The sequence below is a fragment of the Myxocyprinus asiaticus genome, chromosome 14, assembly GCF_019703515.2.
Source record: "Myxocyprinus asiaticus isolate MX2 ecotype Aquarium Trade chromosome 14, UBuf_Myxa_2, whole genome shotgun sequence".
Classification (NCBI taxonomy): domain Eukaryota; kingdom Metazoa; phylum Chordata; class Actinopteri; order Cypriniformes; family Catostomidae; genus Myxocyprinus; species Myxocyprinus asiaticus.
This window is the reverse complement of record NC_059357.1, coordinates 58,081-83,727: the sequence shown is the minus strand read 5'-3', so window position 1 is coordinate 83,727 and position 25,647 is coordinate 58,081. Positions and strand designations below refer to the sequence as shown.

The 25,647-nt window shown below is 41.1% G+C and overlaps 1 protein-coding gene across 2 annotated transcripts; it reads left to right on the top strand.

Annotated features, from left to right (window-relative positions):
- Positions 1-1,080: 1,080 nt before the first annotated feature.
- On the top strand, positions 1,081-23,552 carry LOC127451205 (WW domain-binding protein 11-like). 2 transcript variants are annotated; one of them, XM_051715705.1, is made up of 12 exons: positions 1,081-1,297; positions 1,948-2,031; positions 2,132-2,163; positions 2,540-2,633; positions 2,939-3,135; positions 3,664-3,797; positions 19,403-19,536; positions 19,602-19,799; positions 20,519-20,632; positions 21,458-21,727; positions 22,583-22,768; positions 22,850-23,552. In XM_051715705.1, exons 2-12 carry the CDS (start codon positions 1,968-1,970, stop codon positions 23,392-23,394), a joined length of 1,968 nt encoding a protein of 655 aa, XP_051571665.1. In that variant the 5' UTR covers positions 1,081-1,297; positions 1,948-1,967; the 3' UTR covers positions 23,395-23,552. The 2 variants fall into 2 exon arrangements, with proteins under 2 accessions (XP_051571665.1, XP_051571666.1); XM_051715706.1 differs by lacking the exons at positions 1,081-1,297; positions 1,948-2,031; positions 2,939-3,135 and having other exon boundaries at positions 2,133-2,163.
- The last annotated feature ends 2,095 nt before the right edge of the window (positions 23,553-25,647 follow it).

Below are 25,647 nucleotides of genomic sequence, written 5' to 3'. Positions count from 1 at the left end.
GGTACGTCATACACAAGGTGGAAAGATTTGATGACGGAGAAAAACATGAGTAGTGATGCTGATGTTGCTTCTTTTTTATTGGACAGGTAAGACATTATTAATTGTTTAGACCACTCTCTAAAATGGTATCAGTAGAATTTACAGAAAACGTATACGTTTCCCTTGAACTTGACGTGTGTAATCGATGTATGTAAGTAAGGGACAGATTTCAGCGGTGTTTTACAAATGCAACCAGAAAGCAACATATAATTTTATTTTCTTTGTTATCACAGCTATAGTAAGGGGGGCCCATATCCCTCCACCTCTATGAAACGGCACACGTCTTCATTCGTTTAATAGACTGGCACAGCGATTGTTGTGGATTTTGAGAAAATCATGACATTGGTTTGCTGAGAAACTAAACAAGTTCTTCAAAAACAGTATTCATGGAAATGCTGAATTTCAACATCAAAAACAATTCTAATCTTTCCTTTATCATTCTGTATCGCTAGATAATTTATGATTATTTCACACTAAGCAGTTCTCTAATAAAGGTAGTAACTGTCTTTAGAAATAACGTGAAATGTAGACAGTCTCCAAATATTATTGATATGAGGGACAATAATAATCTGTCCTTAACAACAGAAGCATGTTTGCTTGAATTCTGATGTTTATTTTTAGACAAAACAATTATATTATAGTAGTCATAAATAACTTTAGAAATGACCTCAAAGGCAACAGATGCAAATGATATTGCAGAGCTGACGGCAGCAGAGACGATCATACTGATCTATGTCGATAGATGGCAGTTCAGCGTCTAACACAACTGTCGTATCGGTACTTAAAGCACATGAAGAAGAGCAATGATAACCCTAACCCTAAACTAACCCTTACCAAACCTAACCCTAACCTAATCTAACCCTATACTTACCCTAACAAACCCTAACCTAACCCCTATACTAACTCTAACTACTGAATGCCCCTATAAATTTAGTAATAATAATAATAATAATAACAATAACAATAATAATAATAAACACAAAAAAACAAAGAAATAAGACCATCAAAATGTAAAACTTTTACTTTCCCGTTGCTAGGCGACTAGTATTAATTGTTAATAATATTAGAACGCGGCACTTCTTATTAACTCAACAGCTGAAAACGGTGTTTATATCTTGTGTTCGTAACTGTGTGTAAATGCCGATATACATAATAAAAGTCCGGGTGGATGACGTATTTCCGCTCAGCGCACGGAAGATGGCGCGTGATGTTGATCAGTGAGAAATGTGAATATTTGAGATCGATTCAAGTGCTTGGGGTGAGTCTGAGTTTTATTCTGCTCATATGAATCTTTAGTTTGTGATTACTTTAACTTATTTACTGCGATATATTTACAGAAGACACTTTTATCCAAATGAGGAACATTACAAACAATTTGTAATACTAATGTAATCGATATCAGCAGTATTTAACCCTTAACAGTTAATAATGAATGTTAAATATTCTGATAGCAGCATGTTTTATAATAGTTATCTTTACACAATAATCAGAAACACAGCTCGTGTTGAAATGAAATAATGTGTATTTATTTTAAACAGAAAGAATATATTCCATATATTAAATAAGATCAACGGCAGTACTTGTATTATTTTTAAGTGCATTTAAAGATATAATTCAGACACAACATTTTAAATTCAGATATCTAATATATGGGGCTGAGGAGAGATTTAATTTAGAAAATATAGAACATGTCAAAGTGTGTATGAACCATTTGATCTTTTTCTTTAAAGGGATAATCTTCCCAAAAATGTATTCTCTCACTCTCATGTTGTTCCAAACCAGTATACATTTCTTTCTTCTGTGTAACACAAAAGCCTCAGTCACTATTCAGTAAAAGTGTGTTTTTAATGTTCCACTGATGAATGAAGATGACAGAAGTTCAGATGATTGACCTGTGTGTGTTTTCAGGTGAAACAAACTCTGCAGACATGGGGCGACGCTCCACCTCCTCCACCAAGAGTGGGAAATTTATGAACCCCACCGATCAGGCCAGTGAGTACAGTTACACCTGACACAAACACTACTAATGTCTGATGATCAGTCTTCATATATATGTGTGTGTGTGTGTGTGTGTGTGTGTCTGTGTCTGCAGGGAAGGAGGCACGCAAAAGAGAGCTGAAGAAGGTATGGATCTGACCTCTGACCCCTAGAACAGTTCAGCTCATTAATATTCAGTGTTTGAAGACGAGCTGCTGGAGGAAGTGTGATGCTGTGCTCAATGTTGTGTTCATGTGGACATCAGTTAGACTGGTGCCATTTATCAAAAGATCATTGTGTAGCAGATACACCTCGTCATGCCACTCCTGCACACATCGGGCATCATTCATTAATCACAATTCATGTGTGTGTCTGTTTGTGTTTAATGAATGAGCTCACATGAACTGATGAACACTGACATTTCCCAGCAGAACATTCCCTCTTCATGTCTTCATTAGTGTATGTTTCTAATGTATTTGATTGATCATGTGCAGGTATTGACACGTGTGTGTGTGTGTTGTAGAACAAGAAGCAGAGGATGATGGTTCGAGCGGCGGTGCTGAAGATGAAGGATCCGCGTCAGATCATCAAAGACATGGAGAAACTCGATGAGATGGGTCAGTGTCAACACAGTACATTTCAAAAGTACCTATCTATAATATAAAAATATATCTCTTGAATAAATAATCTTTTTACAGATATAATGGATTTATATATTTCCTGAGAGATACAGCTGGAGTGACGTGATTGCATCAGATCCGTCACTTTCCTTACAGCTGATTGGTTCAGTATGTGTTTGTGATCCGTTACCCAGAAGAAAACAGCACGTTAACGTGTAGCCACTGAGTTCTGCTTCATGGGACAGGCCATCGGTGTGTGTGTTTTGATAAGTGGGTTTTCAGTGTTTAATTTTGTTTTTCAGAATTTAACCCGGTGCAGCAGCCGCTGTTGAATGAAAAAGTTCTGCGTGACAAACGTAAGAAACTGCGCGAGACATTTGAACGAATCGTCCGTCTGTACGAGCGAGAGAATCCAGAGACGTATAAAGAGCTTCGTAAACTGGAGGTGGATTACGAAACCAAACGTGGACAGCTGGCACTCTACTTCCACTCTGTCAAGGTGTGTGTGCGCGTGTTTGCGTGCGCATGTTTGCGTTCGTGTTTGTATAGTGCTCACAATACACGCAATATCAAAGCAGAAAATCATACTGTAATATATATAATATTGAAGAATCCGATTCCTCTGGCTTTATGATGAATGTAGGGTCCGGTTTGAGTGCGTTTAGGTTGGGGTTCGGGTTCAGGTAATGCAGACAGTGGTTGGTGAAGCACCCTAACTGTCTGGTTGGCACAGACTGAAGTAGGAAGTCATCACTCAGTAACAGTGATTGAATTGATTGACCTGTTTCATCAAAGCTCATGGTGACATGAAGGTGCTCAATTAAATGACTGTTGAAATATAAAACTAGGATCAAGACTCCGTAAATAAATACTGATGTGGTGTGTTTGTTTGTGGTCAGGTGATGTAGAAACATACTCTTGTAACATCAGTGGAAACATGTTCACAGATCCACTGACTGTGTGTTTATGTGTGGACTTGTGTCTGTTATAATGTGTGTTTATGTAAAGATGTGTGTGTGTCCTTCAGAACGCTGAGTCTGTGGAGGTGGACAGTATTCCTCTTCCTGACATGCCACACGCTCCATCCAGCATCTTAATCCAGGACATCCCGCTGCCTGGAGCTCAACCACCATCAATACTGAAGAAAAGCTCTGCACTCGGGTCAGAACACACGCATACACACACGTATACACATACATATATACATACACACAAACAGACACACATACATACACACTCAGATACATATATACACACACAAACAGACACATATACACACAAACAGACATATATACACATATACACACACGTATACACATACATATATACATACACACAAACAGACACATATAGACACATATACACACACAAACAGACACATATACACACAAACAGACACGCACATACACACACAAACATACACATTCACGCACACACATATACACATACAAACAGACATACACATTCATGCATACATACACACAAAACATACACATATACATACACACGCACACTTCACTTCACTTTTATTGTCACTCAACCATATACACAAGTGCAATGGTGTGTGAAATTCTTGGGTGCAGTTCCGATCAACATAGCAGTCGTGACAGTGATGAGACATATACCAATTTACAATAAACATCAGATTAACACAACACAATTTAAACATCTGTTATACACATAATTACACACAACACAATATACAAATAATAACATACAATGTACATTATACAATACACACAATATAGATACACATTAAACAATAAAAATAGTATATATAAAATATACAGTAGGTTGTATTGTCATTCAGCTGTCGGTTGATAGTCAGTTGTCAGTGTGTTGTTAAGAGAGAATATAATTTATGACAGTCCGGTGTGAGATATAAGAGTAATAAAGTGCAGTGCTGATGTATATTGATCATGGGAGATCTAGAGTTCAAAAGTCTGATTGCTTGGGGGAAGAAGCTGTCATGAATAAGTCTGCTGCGGGTCGTGATACTGCGATACCGCCTGCCTGATGGTAGCAGTGAGAACGGCCCATGGCTCGAATGGCTGGAGTCTCTGATGATCCTCCGAGCTTTTTTCACAAACCGCGGAACTTGAAGCTGCTGACTCTCTCCACTGGTGCTCCATTGATGGTGATGGGACTGTGTTCTCTTTCTCTTCTCCTGAAGTCCACCACAAGCTCCTTTGTCTTACTGACGTTGAGGAAGATGTTGTGCTCCTGACACCAGCGTGTCAGAGTGAGCATCTCCTCTCTGTAGGCTGTTTCATCATTGTCAGTGATCAGACCTACCACTGTCATATCATCAGCAAACTTAATGATGGCATTGGAGTTATGTGATGCCACACAGTCATGTGTGTACAAGGAATACAGTAGTGGGCTGAGAACACAGCCCTGTGGGGCTCCAGTGTTGAGGGTCAGTAATGAGGAGACGTTGCTGCCCATTCTAACCACCTGGCGTCTGCTTGACAGGAAGTCCAGGATCCAGCTGCACAGCGAGCTGTTTAAGCCCAGAGCCCGGAGTTTCTCATCTAGCTTGGAGGGCACTATGGTGTTGAATGCTGAGCTGTAGTCTACAAACAACATTCTCACATAAGTGTTCTTTTTTTCCAGGTGGGAGAGAGCAGTGTGTATTGTAGATGCAATGGCATCATCAGTGGAGCGGTTGTTGCGGTAAGCAATCTGCAACGGGTCAAGAGAGAGAGGCAGCACAGAGCAGATGTAATCTCTGATTAGTCTCTCAAAGCATTTGCTGTTGATGGGGGTCAGAGCAACTGGACGCCAGTCATTTAAGCAAGTGATTTTGGATTGCTTTGGTACAGGCACAATGGTGGATGTTTTGAAGCATGTGGGGACCATAGACAAGGAGAGGGAAAGGTTGAAAATGTCCGTAAAAACACCAGACAGTTGGTGCGCGCATGCTCTGATGACGCGGCCCGGAATGCCGTCTGGACCTCCGGTTTTACGGATATTCACCCGTCGGAAGGATCAGGTTACATCCGCTACAGAGACGGAGAGTGAACTAACCTCTGTAGCTTCGGCCGTGAGAGATCTCTCCACGAGGGCGGTGTTATTTCCCTCGAAACGAGCATAAAGTATTTAGCTCATCCAGGAGAGAGGCAGCGGTGTTTTTATTCCCTTTAAAGTCCATGATGAATAGCGAATAGGAATAATTAATTCCCTGCCACATGCTTCTAGAGTTGGTGGTGTTAAACTGTCCTTCAATCTTGTTCCTGTACTGGTGTTTTGCTGCTCTGATAGTTTTGCGGAGTGCATAACTGGCTTGTTTATGCTCCTCCGCGTTCCCGGAATTAAAAGCGGAGGTCCGCGTATCAAGTGCCGCGTGAACATCGCTATTTATCCATGGCTTCTGGTTGGGGTAGAACCGTATTGTTTTGGTCAGAACAACATCCTCTACGCACTTTCTGATGAAACACGTGACGCTATCAGCGTAAATCTCAATGTCGTCATCAGAGGTAGACCGGAACATCTCCCAGTCCGTGTGATCAAAACAGTCTTGTAGCGTAGAATCTGATTGGTCCAACCAGCACTGGATCATTCTGAGGGTGGGTGCTTCCTGTTTCAGTTTCTGCCTGTAAGCAGGCAGAAGCAGAATGGAAGAGTGGTCTGATTTGCCAAATGGTGGGTGGGGGAGGGATTATTAGCCATCCCAGAAGGGAGAGTAGCAATGGTCTGAAACCTGGTACCCTCGTGTGTTGAAACTGATGTGTTGGTGGTATTTTGGTGCGACTGAGTTTAAACTGGCTTTGTTAAAGTCCCCAGTCACAATGAATGTGGCTTCAGGATGCACGGTTTCCTGCTTGCTTATAATCCCATACAGTTCCTTGAGTGCCCGGTCTGTTGGCTTGTGGGGGAATGTACACAGCAGTGATAATGACCGCTGTGAATTCCCTCAGTAGCCAGAATGGTCGACACGGAAGCATGAGAAATTCCAGATCAGGAGAGCAGAAAGACTTGATAGAATGTACGTTTCTCTGATCACACCAGGATTTGTTGACCATAAAACATACACCACCACCTCTGCTTTTACCTGAGAGGTCTTTCGCTCTGTCCGCTCGGTGCACGGAGAACCCCGCGGGTTCCATGGCTGAGTCTGGAATCTCCACAGACATCCAAGTTTCTGTAAGGCAGATAATGCAGCAGTCCCTCGTCTCTCGTTGGAAAGAGATCTGCGCTTGCAGTTCATAGAGCTTGTTGTCCAGAGACTGAACATTTGCCAGTAGAATAGTGGGTAGCGGGGGTCAATTTGCATGACGTCTTACTCTGATGAGAACGCCGGCTCTGTTTCCCCTTTTCCTTCTACGTTTCCGCGGCCGGGCTGCCCAGACAAAGGGCTCCGCTGGCGTGTTTGTAAACAGCGGGTCAGCATTGAGGAATTTAAAGTGCTATTGCAGAACCAATGTCCAAAAGTGTTTGTCTGTCGTAGACAATAAGGCAGACAACATCCAAGACAAAAAACATAAGAATTGTAAACAAAACAAATAAAAAACTGCAATGTAGTGTAGGAGCTCGCAACGCCATCTCGGCGCCATCTTGAGTCCAATGCACATTGAGTCCAATGCACACTTTGTCCCCAATGCACATAGGCACAAAGATCTTACTTTTTGGAGAAAGGTCCTCTGGTCTAATGAAACAAAAATTTTACTGTTTGGCCATAATGACCATTGTGATGTTTGGAGGAAAAAGGGTGAGGCTTGCAAGTCGAAGAACACCATCCCAACCGTGAAGCATGGGGGTGGCAGCATCACGTTGTGGGGGTGCTTTGCTGCAGGAGGGACTGGTGCACTTCACAAAATAGATGGCATTATGAGAAAGGAAAATTATGTGGATATATTGAAGCAACATCTCAAGACATCAGCCAGGAAGTTAAAGCTCGGTCTCAAATGGGTTTTCCAAATAGACAGTGACGCCAAGCATACCTCCAAAGTTGTGGCAAAATGGCTTAAGGACAACAAAGTCAAGGTATTGGAGTGGCCATCACAAAGTCCTGACCTCAATCTGACAGAAAATTTGTGGGCATAACTGAAAAAGCATGTGTGAGCAAGGAGGCCTACAAACCTGACTCAGTTACACCAGTTCTGTCTGGAGGAATGGGACAAAATTCCAGCAACTTATTGTGAGAAGCTTGTGGAAGGATACCCAAAATGTTTGACCAAAGTTAAACAATTTAAAGGCAATGCTACCAAATACTAACAAAGTGTATGTAAACTTCTGACCCACTGGGAATGTGATGAAAGAAATAAAAGCTGAAATAAATCATTTCTCTCTACTATTATTCTGACATTTCACATTCTTAAAATAGTGATCCTAACTGACCTAAGACAGGGAATGTTTTCTACGATTAAATGTCAGGAATTGTGAAAAACTGAGTTTAAATGTATTTGGCTAAGGTGTATGAAAACTTCTGACTTCAACTGGATTTATATATATATTTAACTGTCTTTTTAAAATAACAAACCAGGAGGCAATGTAGGTTTTCCTTTTAGTAGAAGCAAGTGATTTGGTGTTAGGGGTTCTAAGTCATTGGGGTGGTCGGATACTGTAGTTCAAGGCCTATCATTTAATATTGCCTCAACTTCACAAAGAGCAGTTTGAAGGCCTTCATCATCTAGTGTTTGCTGCTTTAATACTGATGTGAGAGGGCTTTGTACCTGCTTAATCAAGCGCTCCCATACACCACCATGATGAGAACCAGTAGGGGGAGTGAAAAAAAAAGTTCCCTTTTCATTTTACTGTTATCTAGGGATTTCACAGCTTTTCTCAATTCCTTTTCAGCAGCAAAGTAGTTTATTCTGTTGTCGGATCTCATTTCTTCTACTTGACCCTTTCGACAAATAAATCTATGAATTGCATTAATACAGGAGGCTGTATCATGATTGTAAGCCATTTCAAGATGGACAGCACCACTGGCAAGGCAGGTGAATATAACTCCATATCGTTTGATAAAACTCCGACCCCGCTTTACTTCAATTGGTCCAAAGAAATCTGTCCCAACACTAGTGAATGGAGGGGAATCTGGAGAGATTCTGCTTTTGGGAAGATCTGCTATGTTTTGGGTAAATACCTTTGCATGTTGACAGGAGCAAAATGTGCAATCATAAATGACTTTTCTTGCAGCAGAGTTGGCACATGGAATCCAATATTTCTGCCTCAGTTTGGCCAACATATGATTCCTACCACTGTGTCCCATACGCTTATGTATATGGGTAAGCAAAAGTCTTGACACAAGGCACGCTTTGGGGATAATGATCAGATTTTTTGTACTCATGGGAATTGTAGATTTATTAAGTCTCCCTCCAACTGTTAACAAGCCTTCTTCCATATTAGGGTCAAGATAAAGGATAAGGCTCTTGTAGTACTGAACCAACTTTTTCAAGAGCAACAATCTCTTTGGAGAAGTGCTGATGCTGGACAAAGCTAATGATGGCCTTATCTGCATCCATCAGATTCTCTACTGACAGACTTTGGTAGCTTAGAGATTTCTTAAATGATTTCTGAAATTTGCTTTTCAATCTCTTTACCACTGTCAGTTTTCATGTTCATTACATGCTCTTTTCTTGCACAACTGTCACTGTGTCTTTAAATTTAAGAATCCATGACAGGAGAGTCACGTGACACCATGCGAGGATCGGATGTGTGAACAGCGAGCTCTGTGCACTTAAACCAGTGAGATTCAATACACTCTGTTCCATAACTATTCAAGGAGGACAATGTCAAAGAATTCAAAATCCTCGTGCTCTGGAAACATTAAAAGACACTTACGTGCTCAAGCTGATACCCCCGAGCAGGCCGAGGGCCTGGGAGTCTATTTAGTCAGAGAAGTGTGGGAAATAGGGTGGGAGATGCTGAATATGTCGGCAGTACTGACGAAGGTCATTGCATACTTGGAGGATCTTGCTGTGATACGTCGATCGATCACTGCCATGGAAGCGTAATTCACTGAAATGGTTTCAAGAGTGGGGGATGTCGAGAAATGGATCGATTATCTGGAGTCATCGGAGAGGGAATTATTTGCTAATCTGCTAGCGACCAAGGTGTATTTGGAGCGTGTCTGGGATCTTCTTTGCCCTCAGGAATTCTGACAAAACGGATGTTATTCCACCGGCTACGTTTCTCCATGTCCTCCAACAGTTGGAGGACATGGAGAACCATAGCCGGTGGAATAACGTCTGTTTCATCAGAATTCCTGAGGGCAAAGAAGGACAGGATATGGTGAAATTCCTAGATGGGCTCCTTCCGAATCTGCTCGACATTTCAGGCCATAAGCTGGAAATCGAGCGAGCTCACAGGGTTCCGGCTCAGAGATCCATGGAGGGAGACAGGCCCCGATCAATTCTGGCCAAATTTCTGAGATCATCCGATAATGATCATGTGTTACGCTAGGCAAGGAGTAAAGGAAGGCTTTCTTGGAAAAATAACAGCATTTTCTTGTTCCCAGATTTTGACGAGAGAAACGTGTTCGATTCAAGGAATGCAAGAAACTTTTACATTAATGGGAGGTCGCTTTTGCACTGATATTCCCTGCCAAATTCAGAATAGATGCTAAGAAGGGCCATTAAACATTCACATGCCCACAGCAAACAATGTCCTTCATAAAGTCAATGGAGTAAGTCATCTTGTGGTGCTCACTTTGCAGCCGAATGGACCGGCTCTCTGAACATTCATTTGACTCTGAGGAAACTGAGCGCTTTTTTTGAACTGGTTCTGCCTTGCGGCTGGAGTTTATTTTGTAGAGTGGCACACCTTCACGACAGTTTTATGGATTAACCTACACGCTCGTTGTACTTATTCCTCCTTTTGGCTGGAGTTTGTTTTGCAGAGTATTTCTTGCAAAGACATTTGAGTGATTAAGTAATTTGCCTGCACTCATGTTGCAGCTGAGTGGATCGGCTCACTGAACGTTTGTTTGACTGTTTGAAGAATCTGTGCGCCTTTTTTGTGCTGGTTCCGCCTAGCGTCTGGAGCTTATTTTGTGGAGTGACACACCTTCAAGACAGTTTTATGGATCAATCTACATGCTCTTTGTGTTATTCCATCTATTGGCTGGAGTTTGTTTTATAGATGATCATTTGCTGTGTAATTCTGTCTCACAAAATTTGTATAGAAACACCGGACTTGAGTAATCTGACAGCAAATTTGTCGCAGGGGTTCTCGTAGGCATGCATAGACTGTTTGAGTTTGGAAGGACGAATTCCAGTTTGTTTTGTTCTAGGGGAATTTTGGGTTTTGATGGTCACACCAATGTTGGAAAGTGGTCTTTATAATCTTGTTTTTGACACACAATCTTTTTTCTTAGGGTTAGGGGATGGGAAGCTTCTGCCAACCAAGACACAAGCCCGGTTAGGTCACATTCCACGTGTCTCTCTCCACATGGAATGTGAATGGGTTGGGGCACCCCATAAAAAGAAGGAAGGTTCTCTTCTTAAGCATAAGAAATATGATATAGTGTTTCTTCAAGAAACGCACCTTTCTCTGCAGGAAGATGAAAAATTTGGGAAGATTTGGGCATTTTTTTTTTAATAGTGCTGGCTCGAGTAAGAACAGGGGAGTCATTACGCTGATAAGTAAACATCTACAATTCAAATGTCTCAAACAGAGTAAAAAAATTAGGAAGAGTCATTATTGTTTTAGCTGAAATTCACGGAAAAGTCTTATTCTGGCTAATATTTATGCACCTAATGTTGATGATCAGGGCTTTTTTATAGATCTTGAAGGGATGTTGCAAGCCACTGGCACCCCTCATGATATAATATTGAGAGGAGACTTTAATCTTTTGATGGACTCAGTCCTTGATCATAGTGAAGCAAAAGTGTGTAAGCCCCCTACAGCAACATTGACACTTCACAGGATGTGTAAAAATCTTGGTCTTACAGATATTTGGCGACTTTTGAACCCATCTGATAGGGACCATACATTTTTTTTTTCATCAGTCCATAAGATTTATTCTAGAATAGCTTTGTTATTTTATTTTTTATATCCAAGTCCCTCATTTCAGCTGTTGTCGATTGCTCAATTGGAAATATCTTAGTTTCGGATCACGCCCTGGTGAGTTTAGAGGTGTTGCCACATATGGAGAAAAAGAAATCATATAGTTGGCACTTTAATGTATCCCTTTTGCAAAATCCTGAATTCCAACAAATGTTAAAGGCTGAAATCAATGTCTATATGGAGACCAACTGGTCCTCAATATCCTCTGTGGGCGTGGCTTGGGAGGCACTTAAGGTGGTTCTTAGGGGTCGGATCATACAGTATGCCACATTCACCGAAAAATCCAAAGCACGAGAACTCGTGGAGTTGGAAGGGAATATTAAAAGTGCCGAGGCAGAGCTCAAGCGCTGAATGTCGTCTAATGGCCTCAGGGAACTGACCCGATTGAAATACAGATATAATACTATTTTGATGCGGAAGGTGGAGTTTGGGCTATTCAGGGCAAGACAGTCATACTTTGAGTCGGGGGACAAAGCAGGGAAGCTTTTGGCTAGATATATAAAGCAGAGAGAGTCTTTTTCTATCATTCCCTCTGTGAAATCTGCTGGTGGTGAAATATTTACCTCGGCCATTGATATTAATAATGCTTTTAAAGAATTCTATCTTGATCTCTATAGTTCCATGTCTTCGTCTACTGATGAGGTTATTAGAAATTTTGTGAAACCATTAGAACTCCCTAAACTGTAAAAGTTATTTGATTTGATTTGAACTGACGACTAAGCAAAGGAATTCTCTTGATTCTGAGATAACTTGGAGGAGCTTGGCAAGGTAATTAAGGTCTTGCCTACAGGCAAGGCTCCGGGGCCTGATGGCTTTTTTATATCTTATGCTACAGAACTGGCTCCACTTTTGTTAGAAGTTTATACTGAATCATTAAAGAATGGGAAGCTTCCGCCAACCAAGACACAAGCCCGGTTTAGTCTGATTCTTAAAAAGGACAAAGATCCAAGCGAGTGTAAGAGTTACCATCCAATTTCCCTGTTCCAGCTAGACGTTAAAATATTGTCAAAAATTTTGGCTAACCGATTAAGTTATGACATCTCTTATACATATAGATCAGGTGGGGTTTATTCGGGGCCGCAGCTCTTCTGATAATATTAGGCGTTTCATCAATATCATGTGGTCAGTAGTGAATGATCAGTCTCCGGTTGCTGCCATCTCACTTGACGCTGAAAAGGCGTTTGATATGGTAGAATGGGATTATCTTTTTAAGATTTTGGAAATGTATGAGTTCAGGAATACTTTTATTGGGTGGATTAAGTTACTGTATAGACACCCGGTAGTGTCGGTTCAAACAAATGGATTAATTTCAGATTATTTTACTCTGGATAGGGGCACCTGGCAGGGTTGCCCTCTTTCCCCATTACTGTTCTGTCTTGCCCTGGAACCATTAGCAGCCATGATAAGAAGGGAAGATGATTTTCCAGGGGTGATGGTGGGAGGCGTGGCACATAAGCTTTTACTTTACGCAGATTATATTTTATTATTCATCTCCGACCCCACTAGATCTATGCCTTGCCTCCACAGAATTATTAATTCCTTTTCTAAATTCTCAGGATACAGAGTCGATTGGTCTAAATCCGGAGCTTTGGCTCTGTCAGCGTACTGTCCAGTAACTGCTTTTCAGCCGGGCACCTTCCAGTGGCCCAAACAGTGCATTAAGTATTTGGGTATTTTATTCCCATCAAATTTGTTTGATTTAGTTAGTGTTAATTTTGACACATTAATAAAAAGCTTTTCGAGCGATGTGAGCAGGTGGGCTTCATCACATTTATCTATGTTTGGGAAGGTTAATGTTATTAAAATGAATTGTATTCCAGAATTCAACTACCTGCTACAATCTCTCCCTGTAGATGTCCCCCTCTCTTATTTCAAGCAATTTGATAGCATAGTGAAGTCCTTCATTTGGAATGGTAAACGTGCCAGATTCCATTTCAGTAAGTTACATAGGCCGACTGACAAAGGTGAGACTAGGCCTACCCAAGATTTAGTTTTATTATTATGCATTCGGTCTCAGACATTTGGCTTATTGGTCGCTTCCACCTGAGAGAGCCCCTCCCTGGTTTTGTATCAAACAAGAATTTCTTGCCCCTATTTCGCCATTACAAAGCCTTTTTATCAAACTAATTGGAGAAGTTACCCCGTTATCTCACATTTACACTCGATATGGACAAAAGTGTCCAGAGTGTTTAATTCTGACATTTATTTAAATGTTGCCTCGAGCATATGGCTGAACCCTAAATTTATGTATTAATAAGTGCCCTTTCTGTTGGTCAGAGTGGATCGTGAGGGGGGTTACTGCACTCGGTGACATATATGAGAGTGGAGTATTGAGATCCTTTGAAAATATGGTTCAGCATTTTGGGATTCCCAGGTCTCAGTTCTTTAGGTATTTACAGCTGCACCACATGCTCTGTAGTTTTTGGGAGTAGCATACACCCCCTTAAAGCAGCAGATACTTTGGGAGTGGTGATTACTGCTTTTGGAAAAGGACATGAGGCATCAGTGTATTACTCCCTGTTAATTCAGAGTCTGGGGGACGGAGCTTTCATTTCTATCAAGAAATTATGGGAGAAAGATTTGAACTTGGTACTGGAGGAGGAAGTGTGGGCTAGGATTCTAAATAACGTCAAGTCTACATCTAGAGATGCAAAGGGGCGCCTTATGCAATTTTATATTTTGCATAGATTCTGTTGGACCTCCTCTAGATTGTATAGGCTTGGTCTTAAAGACACACCTACCTGCTGCCGATGCCAATCAGAAGATGGGGACACAATCCATGTTTTTTGGTGGTGTGTTTAGATTCAAGAATTTTGGTTGAGGGTTCAGAGCTTTATGTGTGATGTATTGGGCACTCATTTCATTTTGCCCCAGACTCTGTATTTTAGGCGATGGGGCGGTCATTAACATAGGGATAAATAAATAAAGAATTGGGTCCTGGCCAGTGTTATGATAGGTAGACGGGTTAATGTCAGGGGATGGAATTCGGCTGGAACGCCCTCATTTCGAGAGTAGTGCATGGAGATGGACAGGGTGGCGGCACTTGAGGAGATGTCGTGTAGAAGGCTGGGCAATCTGGGGTTGTTTGATGGGAAGTGGGGCAGATATTTGGCCTTTTTAGAGGGCTCTCAGGGAGGGGGTAGTGGAGAGGGATCTCTAGTTTTAAATGTGTGTGTGCAATTTTATTGTTTTTTGAAAGTGTAATTTTTATGTTTTTTTAAAAAAAAAATTATTTATTTATGACCATTGGGGTGCGTGTTTGTGTCGGGTGGGGAATGTTTGGGGGTAAGGAATTAATTTGATATAATTTGATTCTTTTGATTACATTTCTGTTATGTTTACTTCATTTGTTGAATGTTGAATTTTTATTCATTTGTTAATCAATAAAAATAGTTAATAATAAAAAAAAGAATCCATGACTTTTTTTTTTTAGCTTGTGCCACTGAGAAAAATACTCACAACGTATCTGTGGGTTCCTGTTCTATTTGTTTAGTTATAGTGCTGACCACAGCCACATCTTTGACTTCAGGGTCATCCTTAGCAATGTGGTCAAAGTCACATATTGGTTTTGGCCATTGAGACTCCGGTTGTTTTAAGAAGTCTGGGCCATCCATCCACTGCATAGATTTTAGAAAAGCCTCTGTAGAAAGAACACGTGAGGCATCGTCAGCTAGGTTATGTGTAGAATTGACATAACGCCACTGCTTAGGGTTTGATAGCTCTCTGATGGCAGACACTCTGTTGGCTACGTATGTATGAAATCATCTGGTTTCATTGAAGATGTAGTGAAGTACAGCAGTACTATCAGTCCAGAACACTGATTCAGTGAGATTCATCAGAAGTTCTTTTCTCAGTATATCATCTTTCCATGCTGCCAGTAGTGCAGCTGCCAATTCTAGACATGGAATGGCAAGTTGTTTTAAAGGGGCTACTCTTGGCTTTCCAATAAGGAATGCAACATGGATTGCATCCACCGTGTTGGTTAGATGCAGGGATGTGACATCACCATAGCCCACCTCACTCGTGTCACTAAAATGATGGAGCTGTGCTGAAGATATCTACCCAAAGCAGATTGGTTTTGTGCTCCAAACCACTTGAAATCCTGAGAGCCTACTCAGGTCCGACATCCATGTTTTCCACTGAGTGACACATGCATGAGGCATTTCCTCATCGCAGCCATAATTCATTTTATGCAGCTCTTGTAAGATTTTCCTTGCTGTCAATACAAAAAGGGCCAAGAAAGCCAAGGAGGTTGTAAACTGAACATATTAATGACAGTATACCTCTTTTTGTTGCAGGTCTGTCTTTAGAAGCAACTCGAAATGACAATGTATCCGTTTCCACATTCCATTTTACTCCAAGTGCCTTTTCAATAGGTAATTGATCCATATCAAGATCTAGGTCTTTAACATCCACTGCTTTTTCCTCCACAGGTAATTAGGCAAGACAAGTCTGCTGTTGCTGATCGATTTTGTCAGCATGAATCCGCCTTCTAGGCACAAAGATTTCAGATTTTTCACTAAGGCGATGGCTTTTTCTCTGTTGCCACTGACTTCAAGCAATCATCCATGTAGAAATTGTTTTTGACTGTATTGATGGTTTCTTCATCACACTTCTCTTTGTTGTCTTCAGCTGATCTACGAAGTGCAAAGTTTGCATAGCTCGGTGTTGAGACAGCCACAAAGAGATGCACAGTCATTCTGTATTCAGTTATTGGCTTAGAAATGTGTCAATCTGGCCACCAAAGGAATCTTAATCTAAATCATCGGGAGCAACACGGACCTGATGAAACATCCCTTCGATGTCTCCCATGAAAGCTTCAGTGTCTTGATGAAACCTGATGAGAACATCTATCAGAGTGTTGGAAAGGTCAGGTCCCTGAAGCAGTTCATTGTTTAGGGATGTTCCAGCACAAGAAGCTGCACAGTCAAATACCACCTGTATACATTTCTTTCTAAGGTGGTAAACAGCATGGTGTGGAATATACCACACTTGGCCATTATCACGGACCAATTGATCAGATGGTACATTCTCTGCGTGGCCTTTTGAATCACCTTGATTCAATTGAAGTTCTATTCAGTATCTTAAGAAGGCCCAAAGCACGCTGCTCGGCTAGGAATCTGTTTTTAGGCATCACATTTGGATAGCGGAAAGGTAAGCACAACAGGTAATAGCCATCCTTTTGAATGATGGAATCCTCTGCAATTTTCAAGAACTGCTTATCCTCAACAGAGGCCCCTTTTTTGTCATCATGACATCTTTCTGGGAAGTCTTGGTTGTACTGTTGGTGTAGGAGTTTGTCTATATGTGCAATCGAAATCCTGTTTGCATTTAAACTTGGGAGTCCATGTTTTTTTGCACTGCTAGTCATCAATGGGCCATTAACAACCCATCCAAGAAGAGTTTTGATGGCAAAAGGATCATTACTTTGGCTATTAACTATTTTCCAAGGTTCTAAAGCATTTGGTGTGTTTACGCCAATTAACAGCCCAACATCTGCATCAATATTGTACTTGACTTCATTTAAGTATGGCCATTGTTTGTTATAATTCTGACCAGGGATGTTGTCTTTTGTGACAGGAATGGTCTTTTGAGTATACACTTCAGGCAATTTTAAAAAGGAACATTCATCCAGAGCACTCACTTCCAGTCCTGTTACTTTGTAGCTGTTCACAGATTTTTCTTGCTCCATTGTTCTTAGAAGGATGTCACATTTCTTTCCTTTCAGGTACAAGTCTGACATGAGCTTTTCTGTGCAAAAGATGGCAGAATTGCCTGGATCCAAAAATGCATATGTGTGTATAATCTTATTGCTTTTTCATGCTTTACTTGCACAGGAAGGATAGCTAAGGTACATTCAGGAATGCCAGCCCCTGTGTGGCTACTAGTGGACATTGAAACTAAAGCATTTCTCACAGTTTCTTCTCGGACAGAATGTCTTAGCACATCTGTGTTTTTCTGATTATGAATGTGCAATATACTTGGATGTCTTGTTCACACGTTGTGCATGTAAGTCTCTTTTTGCAATATTTGCTTAAATGACCTCTTCTTGGACATCCAAAACATAATCCTTTGGATTTTAGGAAGTCATCTTATGGAGTTTCATGTTCCTTGCCACAGTCGCCTTCAGCTTGCTCAAAAATGCTGACAAGCTTTCCTGTATCTTTACAACATCAGGGGACTCACTTTTCATCAAGGTTTTAATTTCATTTTGTCTCCGCGCTACAGCACTTAGTCTTGCTCGCTGTGATACGATTAATTTCATTAATCTTTTTTCAGCTTCAGCAGCAATCAGTGACTCATTTGTTTCATCAGTTATTTCAACTATTTCCGACATTTCTGGTAAATTATCCATCGTTTAACATCTCAATAGGCATTAACATTCCAGATAAACCCTTGAATTTAGTTGTGCTATCAACGCGATTGAATCCTGAAAACAGCGTCTTTTCCAAATAATTCAAATTTTTCTTGTTTGTTTGAATATCTCCATCAATATATCGAATTCATATCACTTATTTCCCTTTTCGTTCATTTTCATTACTCACGGACTTTCGTTGAATCCGATGTGTAGAGTCACCCATCGTGCTTCACTTGGAATGTTTGGAATTTCATTCATAATATAGACTACTCCACGGTCTCTCCGCATGGGAAATCCAGCATGGTTTTCAAACTTTTTGTTTGGTGGCAAATTCAAAATAACAAAATAATTATGCCACTTCCTTGATACAGGGGTGAAGTTTCTAGCGCACAAAAAATAGTCAAAAAGGTCCTTTTACTTGTTTTAATTTATTTGTTTCCTTTCAATGGAGAAGTGTGTGGTTTGAAAACCATATGCTCACCCCGTACACCTGCTCCCCCCACATTTCAAAACATATATTGCATGTAGACAAATCACATTAAAGGGGCGGGATACAGGTGAGTACTAAATAAACACAGGTGTACACAGAAAAGTAAAAATAAACATTCAAAATATAAGTGGCTCCTAAATGTGTGATGTGAATTTCATCACCAGCAGAGTCTGAGCGGACTGTCTGTGTACGACTCAGATTTTCTCAACACGGACCGTCTGCGCACATTGTTGGTGCATGCGCTTGCCATCGACTGTACTAAAAGAGTATCACAGAGCAGTTGTAGTGCGCATGTGTCAAACGTGTTTTTATATGCTCATGGTCAAAAGAGTATACTTTGAAAGCCTGACTGCTCGAAATGACCCAGAAAACAGAAAAACAAAGTATACCTGAACATCATTGTGATGGAAGTACCAGATGCTGCTCACTCATGGATTAAAGAGGACAAGATGAACACACACACCTGCATGAGTGTGTTGAAGTGTGTTGCTGTTCCAGTGGTGTGATGTGTGCAGCTACAGGAAGACATGTTTAATAGTGTTAGCTGTAGGGCTGTTATCAGAACGTTGCAGTAGTCCAGTCTTGAGATGACGAGCTTCAGACCAGCAGCTGTTCAGTGTTGTGTTTGACTGATGGTTGGGCTGCATATCATCCAGGATGTGTATGTGGAGAAGAGCACTAAACACTGATGTAACTCAGACACCATTAGGTGGAAGTGCACTTCCTGTGATGCTCAGATGAGAGAGTCTGGACAACAGGATCTGATGATTGACAGGTGTTGAGTGAGAACAGGTGATTCACAGGGCCGCAGTGAGCGCTGATTAGTGTTGACCTCGAGCAGGTGATTCTGTGAAAGAGTTGATTGAGTTTCTGTTGAAAACACAACATTATTTGTGTGTGTTTCAGGAAAGCGTCTGCGGTGTCTTCAGCTGCTCTCGCCGGAGTTCCTCGTCTGCCATCTGGACGAAAACCACCGGGACCCCCGCCAGGACCTCCCCCTCCACAGATACTGCTGCTGTATGGAAACACACGGCGAACAGGTTTGCACACACACACACACTTATATACACACACACACTCTCTACAGTAACGTGTTTGATGTCAGATGATGGTGGCGGTTCAGACACTGAAATGTTTGACGTTGGCGGACGAGACACTGACAGCGAGAGTGATGCAGACGACGACAGTGACTCGCAGGACGACAGCGGTGGAGAGAGAGACGACACAGACGCTGACATGAGAATGATGACTGATCGCCATGACGACAGAGAGGATGAGAGAGACAGAGCCGATAAACACACAGGTGAGACATTTACTTTGTGGTTTGTTTATTGTTTATTTGTGTTTGCATCCCCCCCATAATTAGTCCTAACTACATACAAAACAAAACACTTTTTTATGACATATTTTAATATTTTTCATGAAAATACAGATGAATAAAACAATGCTGTTGTGAACTGTATGTTGTCAGTAACGGATTCATTAGACCGATTCAATAACTTGTGAGTCTTTCTGACTGATTTGTTTATACGAGTCATTGGTTCATGATCCACTTAATGAAACATTAGTCTTAATCTTATAGTTCATAAAAAATATATTTTTTAAAACACTGCACATGAATAACTAATATTGTTATTATATTCATGATGTTAGTCAGAGGGGAACTGGCCCCCACAGTGAGTCTGGTTTCTCTCAAGGTTATTTTTCTCCATTAATCAACATCTTATGGAGTTTTGTGTTCCTTACCACAGTCACCTTTATACACAACTCACAATCGTATTTTATCAAACTACATAATAATGACTCTAAGACATTATAGATATTACAGTTTCATTTTCTGTTAATGCATGATTTTCTGTAACTTTGAAACGATGTGTGTTGTGAAAAGAGATACAAATAAAAAATGACTTGAATCATTAATTAAACTCACCATTGAGAAGTCATTATTTCTGTTGCCATGGAGCTGTAGTTGAGAATACTGTTGCAGTGTTTGTGTGTTTATTATGTGTTTGTCGCTCACAGGTCGCAGTGTGTGGTTTGCTGACATGCCTTCACCAAGAGAGAAGAGGAAGAAGAGGGTGATGAAGAAGAACAAGACCATCACACCACTGCAGGCCATGATGCTGAGAATGGCAGGTGTGTGTGTGTGTGTGTTGAGGTGAATGTTGAATACATGTTCACTCTTGTGTGTGTGTGTGTGTGTGTTGAATACATGTTCACTCTTGTGTGTGTGTGTGTGTGTGTGTGTTGAGGTGAATGTTGAATACATGTTCACGTGTGTGTGTGTGTGTGTGTGTGTTGAGGTGAATGTTGAATACATGTTCACGTGTGTGTGTGTGTGTTGAGGTGAATGTTGAATACATGTTCACTCTTGTGTGTGTGTGTGTGTGTGTTGAATACATGTTCACTCTTGTGTGTGTGTGTGTGTGTGTGTTGAGGTGAATGTTGAATACATGTTCACGTGTGTGTGTGTGTGTGTGTGTGTTGAGGTGAATGTTGAATACATGTTCACGTGTGTGTGTGTGTGTTGAGGTGAATGTTGAATACATGTTCACGTGTGTGTGTGTGTGTTGAGGTGAATGTTGAATACATGTTCACGTGTGTGTGTGTGTTGAGGTGAATGTTGAATACATGTTCACGTGTGTGTGTGTGTGTGTGTTGAGGTGAATGTTGAATACATGTTCACGTGTGTGTGTGTGTTGAGGTGAATGTTGAATACATGTTCACTCGTGAGTGTGTGTGTGTGTGTGTGTGTGTGTGTGTGTTGAGGTGAATGTTGAATACGTTCACTCTTGTTTGTTTGTGTGTGTGTGTGTGTTGAGGTGAATGTTGAATACATTTTCACTCTTGTATGTGTGTGTGTGTTGAGGTGAATGTTGAATACATGTTCACGTGTGTGTGTGTGTGTGTTGAGGTGAATGTTAAATACATGTACATGCTCTTGTTTGTGTGTATGTACAGGTCAGTCAGTACCTGAGGAAGAGGATGAGGATGGAGAGGATTTCACAGACTCTGATTCAGATGGTGAGGATGAAGGTGTGGATGCTGAAGCTGCTCACTCATTGGCCAATCCCAGACTTCCTGCTCCATCTGCACCAATGGCAGCTCAGCAGCCTCCTCCACATATGCAGGCTCCACCAATCACAGGGCCTCCTCCTTTAGGACCACCTCCTGCCCCTCCAATGAGGCCACCAGGACCGCCATCCGGCCCGCCTCCGGGACCGCCTCCTGGTGCGTCACCTCATGCTGTTAAATCCCTTATGTGTTCTTTATTATTATTACATAAATGTTATTACTGAGCACTAGTTTGTGTGTAGTCAGGCTACAGTCTTCATTACATAATATGATTAAATATTTGAGGTCACTCGTCACCTCTGGGCAATTCCAGCATTACAGATATGACACTTGCAGTCTAAACATGAAATTTAACTTCTCATAGTAATAAGTCATTACCAGTATATCGAACCATTTTTATATATAATTGTAAACTCCTGAAGATAGAGTCCAGAACATTTTCAGTCTGACAGGGTTAGGGTTTATTTTTTTGCAATACGGACGTGACAAAAATGGCCATGGTATAAGGAAAAACCATCTTAAACACTTTGAACTCAGACATCACTCATTTTGAAATATACTGTAGACTACATTCAGCGCTTCGGTCAGAGTGAGCGAGCAGCACACAAGCAGCGGCAGATGATCAGAAGATATTTATCACATTTCAATTCAAATCACAAATGCATCATGGATCAGATCGAGTCCGTGATCCTGATAAAAGAATGAGTGGTGGAGGTTTGTGATTCTCTCAGTGAATAATATGACGCACATGTAACTGTCACATTCATAACACATTATTATGAGTGTTTAAAGGAAAGTAGGAGATCGTTTGTTCCACGTGCAACACTGGGGCCATTATGGTCCAATGAAAGTATATATGTGCTGGATGAAGGCGAGCTATTATTAATGATATGCCCAATTGAGCTAAAATTGGACTGGTAAGACTACAGTCAGACTAAAGCCTTTACATGAAATTTAAAAAGACAATTTATTCTTTCAGTCCAACTGAAATCAAACTGTGTGTGTGTTCAGGTGCTCCTCCGTTCATGAGGCCTCCTGGGCTGCCAGCCGCTCTCAGGGGTCCCATACCACGCATGCTGCCTCCGGGACCCCCGCCGGGCCGACCGCCAGGACCTCCTCCAGGACCGCCACCGGGTCTGCCCCCCGGACCCCCTCCCAGAGGACCCCCGCCACGCCTGCCACCTCCTGCTCCTCCAGGTCATTTTTAGTGTGTGTGTGTTTGAATGTTAGTGTGTGTGTTTGATGTGTTTTCATGTGTGATCTTGATTTGTTTTGCAGGAATGCCTCCACCGCCCCCTCCCCCCCGCACCGGACCCCCCCGCATGGCCCCCCCGCTCTCTCTCTTCCCTCCACCACTCAACCCCAACGTGCTCAGTGCTCCGCCCAGCATCGTATCGCGTCAGAAGCCGCCCACGGTGTCTGTCTCCTCTGGCGACAGCTCTCAGAACGTGTCCACCCGCCCCCCCGCCCTGCAGATGCCCCCACCCCCTGGCACCGCCCCCCCGCTTGCCCCCACCATCGAGAAACGCGCCAACATCTCTGGCCCCTCCTCAGCGCAACCGGGTACCGCCACCATCTCCGCCAAACCTCAGATCATCAACCCCAAGACGGAGGTGACGCGCTTCGTTCCCACGGCGCTCCGTGTGCGCAGAGACCGCGCCGGCGCGATGGAGAAAACAGGTGGCAGGAGAGAGGATGAGCGTGAGCAGCCCAAACAAGTGTCTATAAACCCGACCCAGCCCGCTGGCATTGCCCCGCACAACATGAAGACTAAAGACCAGATGTACGAGGCCTTCATGAGAGAGATGGAGGGGCTGCTGTGATTTAATTAGTCAATAATAAAAGACATCATCTGTGCTTCATTGAAGTCGAAGGTCACTGGCGTTCTCTTTTACATTTTATATGTTTCCTTTTAGTTCGTTACTGTCACATGATTGTGTTTCATCTTTAAACATGATTAAACTTCAAACCTCAAACTCCTGCTGCTGTCATTTATCATCTCATTTAAATCATTTATAAATGCTGCTGTTATTTATCATCTTAATTATATTTCAGTATTCTGATATTTACATCCAGCTTCAATCGTTTTCATCTGAAATGTCTAATCAAACTGTAACGTCTGGAAAACCTGGAATTTGACTTCAGAACTTTATCACCAAGTGTAAAATAAACGAGGAATTTTTCTTTGCTTCTAATTCAAATACAGTAAAGACACACTATAGATAATAACAAAACACATGAAATTGAAACCCGCTCGGTTCGGAAATACACAATCAAGTAATGAGAAGTACAAGAAAGCCGCAATAAAAATGTGAAATAAAAGAGTGTAAAATGTGGTGAGGAATACATCAAATGGGAGATGATGTTAAGTGTGATTTCAGGCCTTAAATTTAAACTAATCAAGTCATGATGATTTCTATTTGCCCTGTAAAGTCAAATCCTCCATTGAGCTGCACTCACATACAGACCAGCAAACCATTTCAAAACACAGTTAAAAACATCACTATAACACTTATTTTACTACGGAAACAATCCCAGACTGTGCAACGTTTTGTTCAGAGTTCAAATATTTGTGTAAGTAAAATGTAGTGAAAATACTTCACAATTAAATATATCAATGACTTATTAAAATTATTTTAAAAATATATCTGAATAACATTTGCAGTCATATTTGATTTATCTCATTCTGTCATTATATATTGATAAACACTTTGAAAGATCAAGTGTATGCTGTCAAATTAATGATGATCCATGTAGTATCAGGTTAGACTTGGTGAGGTTCCTTGAATTGTGTAAACATTTATTCACTTAAAAAACATAATAATAAAAAAAAAAATGGTCCACTTTAATTTGTAGAAGCCAATTAATTAGGATACAGGCAAGAGGATATTTATGTCTTATTGCAGACTACACAGTTATATTTACTTTAAATCCATAATTCCAAGACTGGGCTTAACGAGACAAAATAATTTAGGTGGATTTTAGGACATAAAAATATGACCTGTAGTTGGTCACTCAAACCCACCGGGAGACTATCACAACCATATGTGTGTTCTTTTGTTGTTGTTATTTATCGGTCAGTTGAATGAACGCTTTGACACAGCTGATGTTTTAAAGCGTGACATTTTCAGACAGTCCCTTAGCAATAAAAGCACATTTTGACCATTTTCAGACAGTCCCTTAGCAATAAAAGCACATTTTGACCATTTTCAGACAGTCCCTTAGCAATAAAAGCGCATTTGACCATTTTCAGACAGTCCCTTGGCAATAAAATCACATTTGACCATTTTCAGACAGTCTCTTGGCAATAAAATCACATTTGACCATTTTCAGACAGTCTCTTGGCAATAAATGAGCATTTGACCATTTTCAGACAGTCCCTTGGCAATAAACGAGCATTTGACCATTTTCAGACAGTCCCTTGGCAATAAAAGCGCATTTGACCATTTTCAGACAGTCCCTTGGCAATAAAAGCGCATTTGACCATTTTCAGACAGTCCCTTGGCAATAAACAACGCATTTGACCATTTTCAGACAGTCCCTTGGCAATAAACAAGCATTTGACCATTTTCAGACAGTCCCTTAAACGAGCATTTGACCATTTTCAGACAGTCCCTTGGCAATAAACGAGCATTTGACCATTTTCAGACAGTCCCTTGGCAATAAACGAGCATTTGACCATTTTCAGACAGTCCCTTGGCAATAAAAGCGCATTTGACCATTTTCAGGCATTATCCTGCAGCTAATTAGTAAATTAATAAATATAGTATTATAATATACTCTTAATTGTGCTGGTGATATTTGTAAGACTGTCACCTCCAGAAAACAGAGTTAGCAGAAACCAAATATCCACCAAACATCAAACATGAAACGAACTTTAGCGCTAAATGAGCTGAATTTGAGGCATCGCCACAGTAATTTTTAGGGGGATCATAGATCACAAATGATCCATGTATACAGTTTGAGTTAAAAATAATTTACTGAACTAATGTCACGTTGACAAGATGCTTTTACTTTTGCAACTGTATTTTTATTTAAATTGCTGCGAGTTCCATTAAGTGAATATCATTTCCCAG

What these genes read in the sequence shown, in the direction of transcription:
- LOC127451205 (XM_051715705.1), top strand. Translation starts at nt 1,968, where the DNA reads ATGGGGCGACGCTCCACCTCCTCCACCAAGAGTGGGAAATTTATGAAC. An exon ending in GAACCCCACCGATCAGGCCA is followed by an intron (nt 2,032 to 2,131) that starts GTGAGTACAGTT and finishes CTGTGTCTGCAG; the next exon opens with GGAAGGAGGCACGCAAAAGA. An exon ending in TCTACTTCCACTCTGTCAAG is followed by an intron (nt 3,136 to 3,663) that starts GTGTGTGTGCGC and finishes TGTGTCCTTCAG; the next exon opens with AACGCTGAGTCTGTGGAGGT.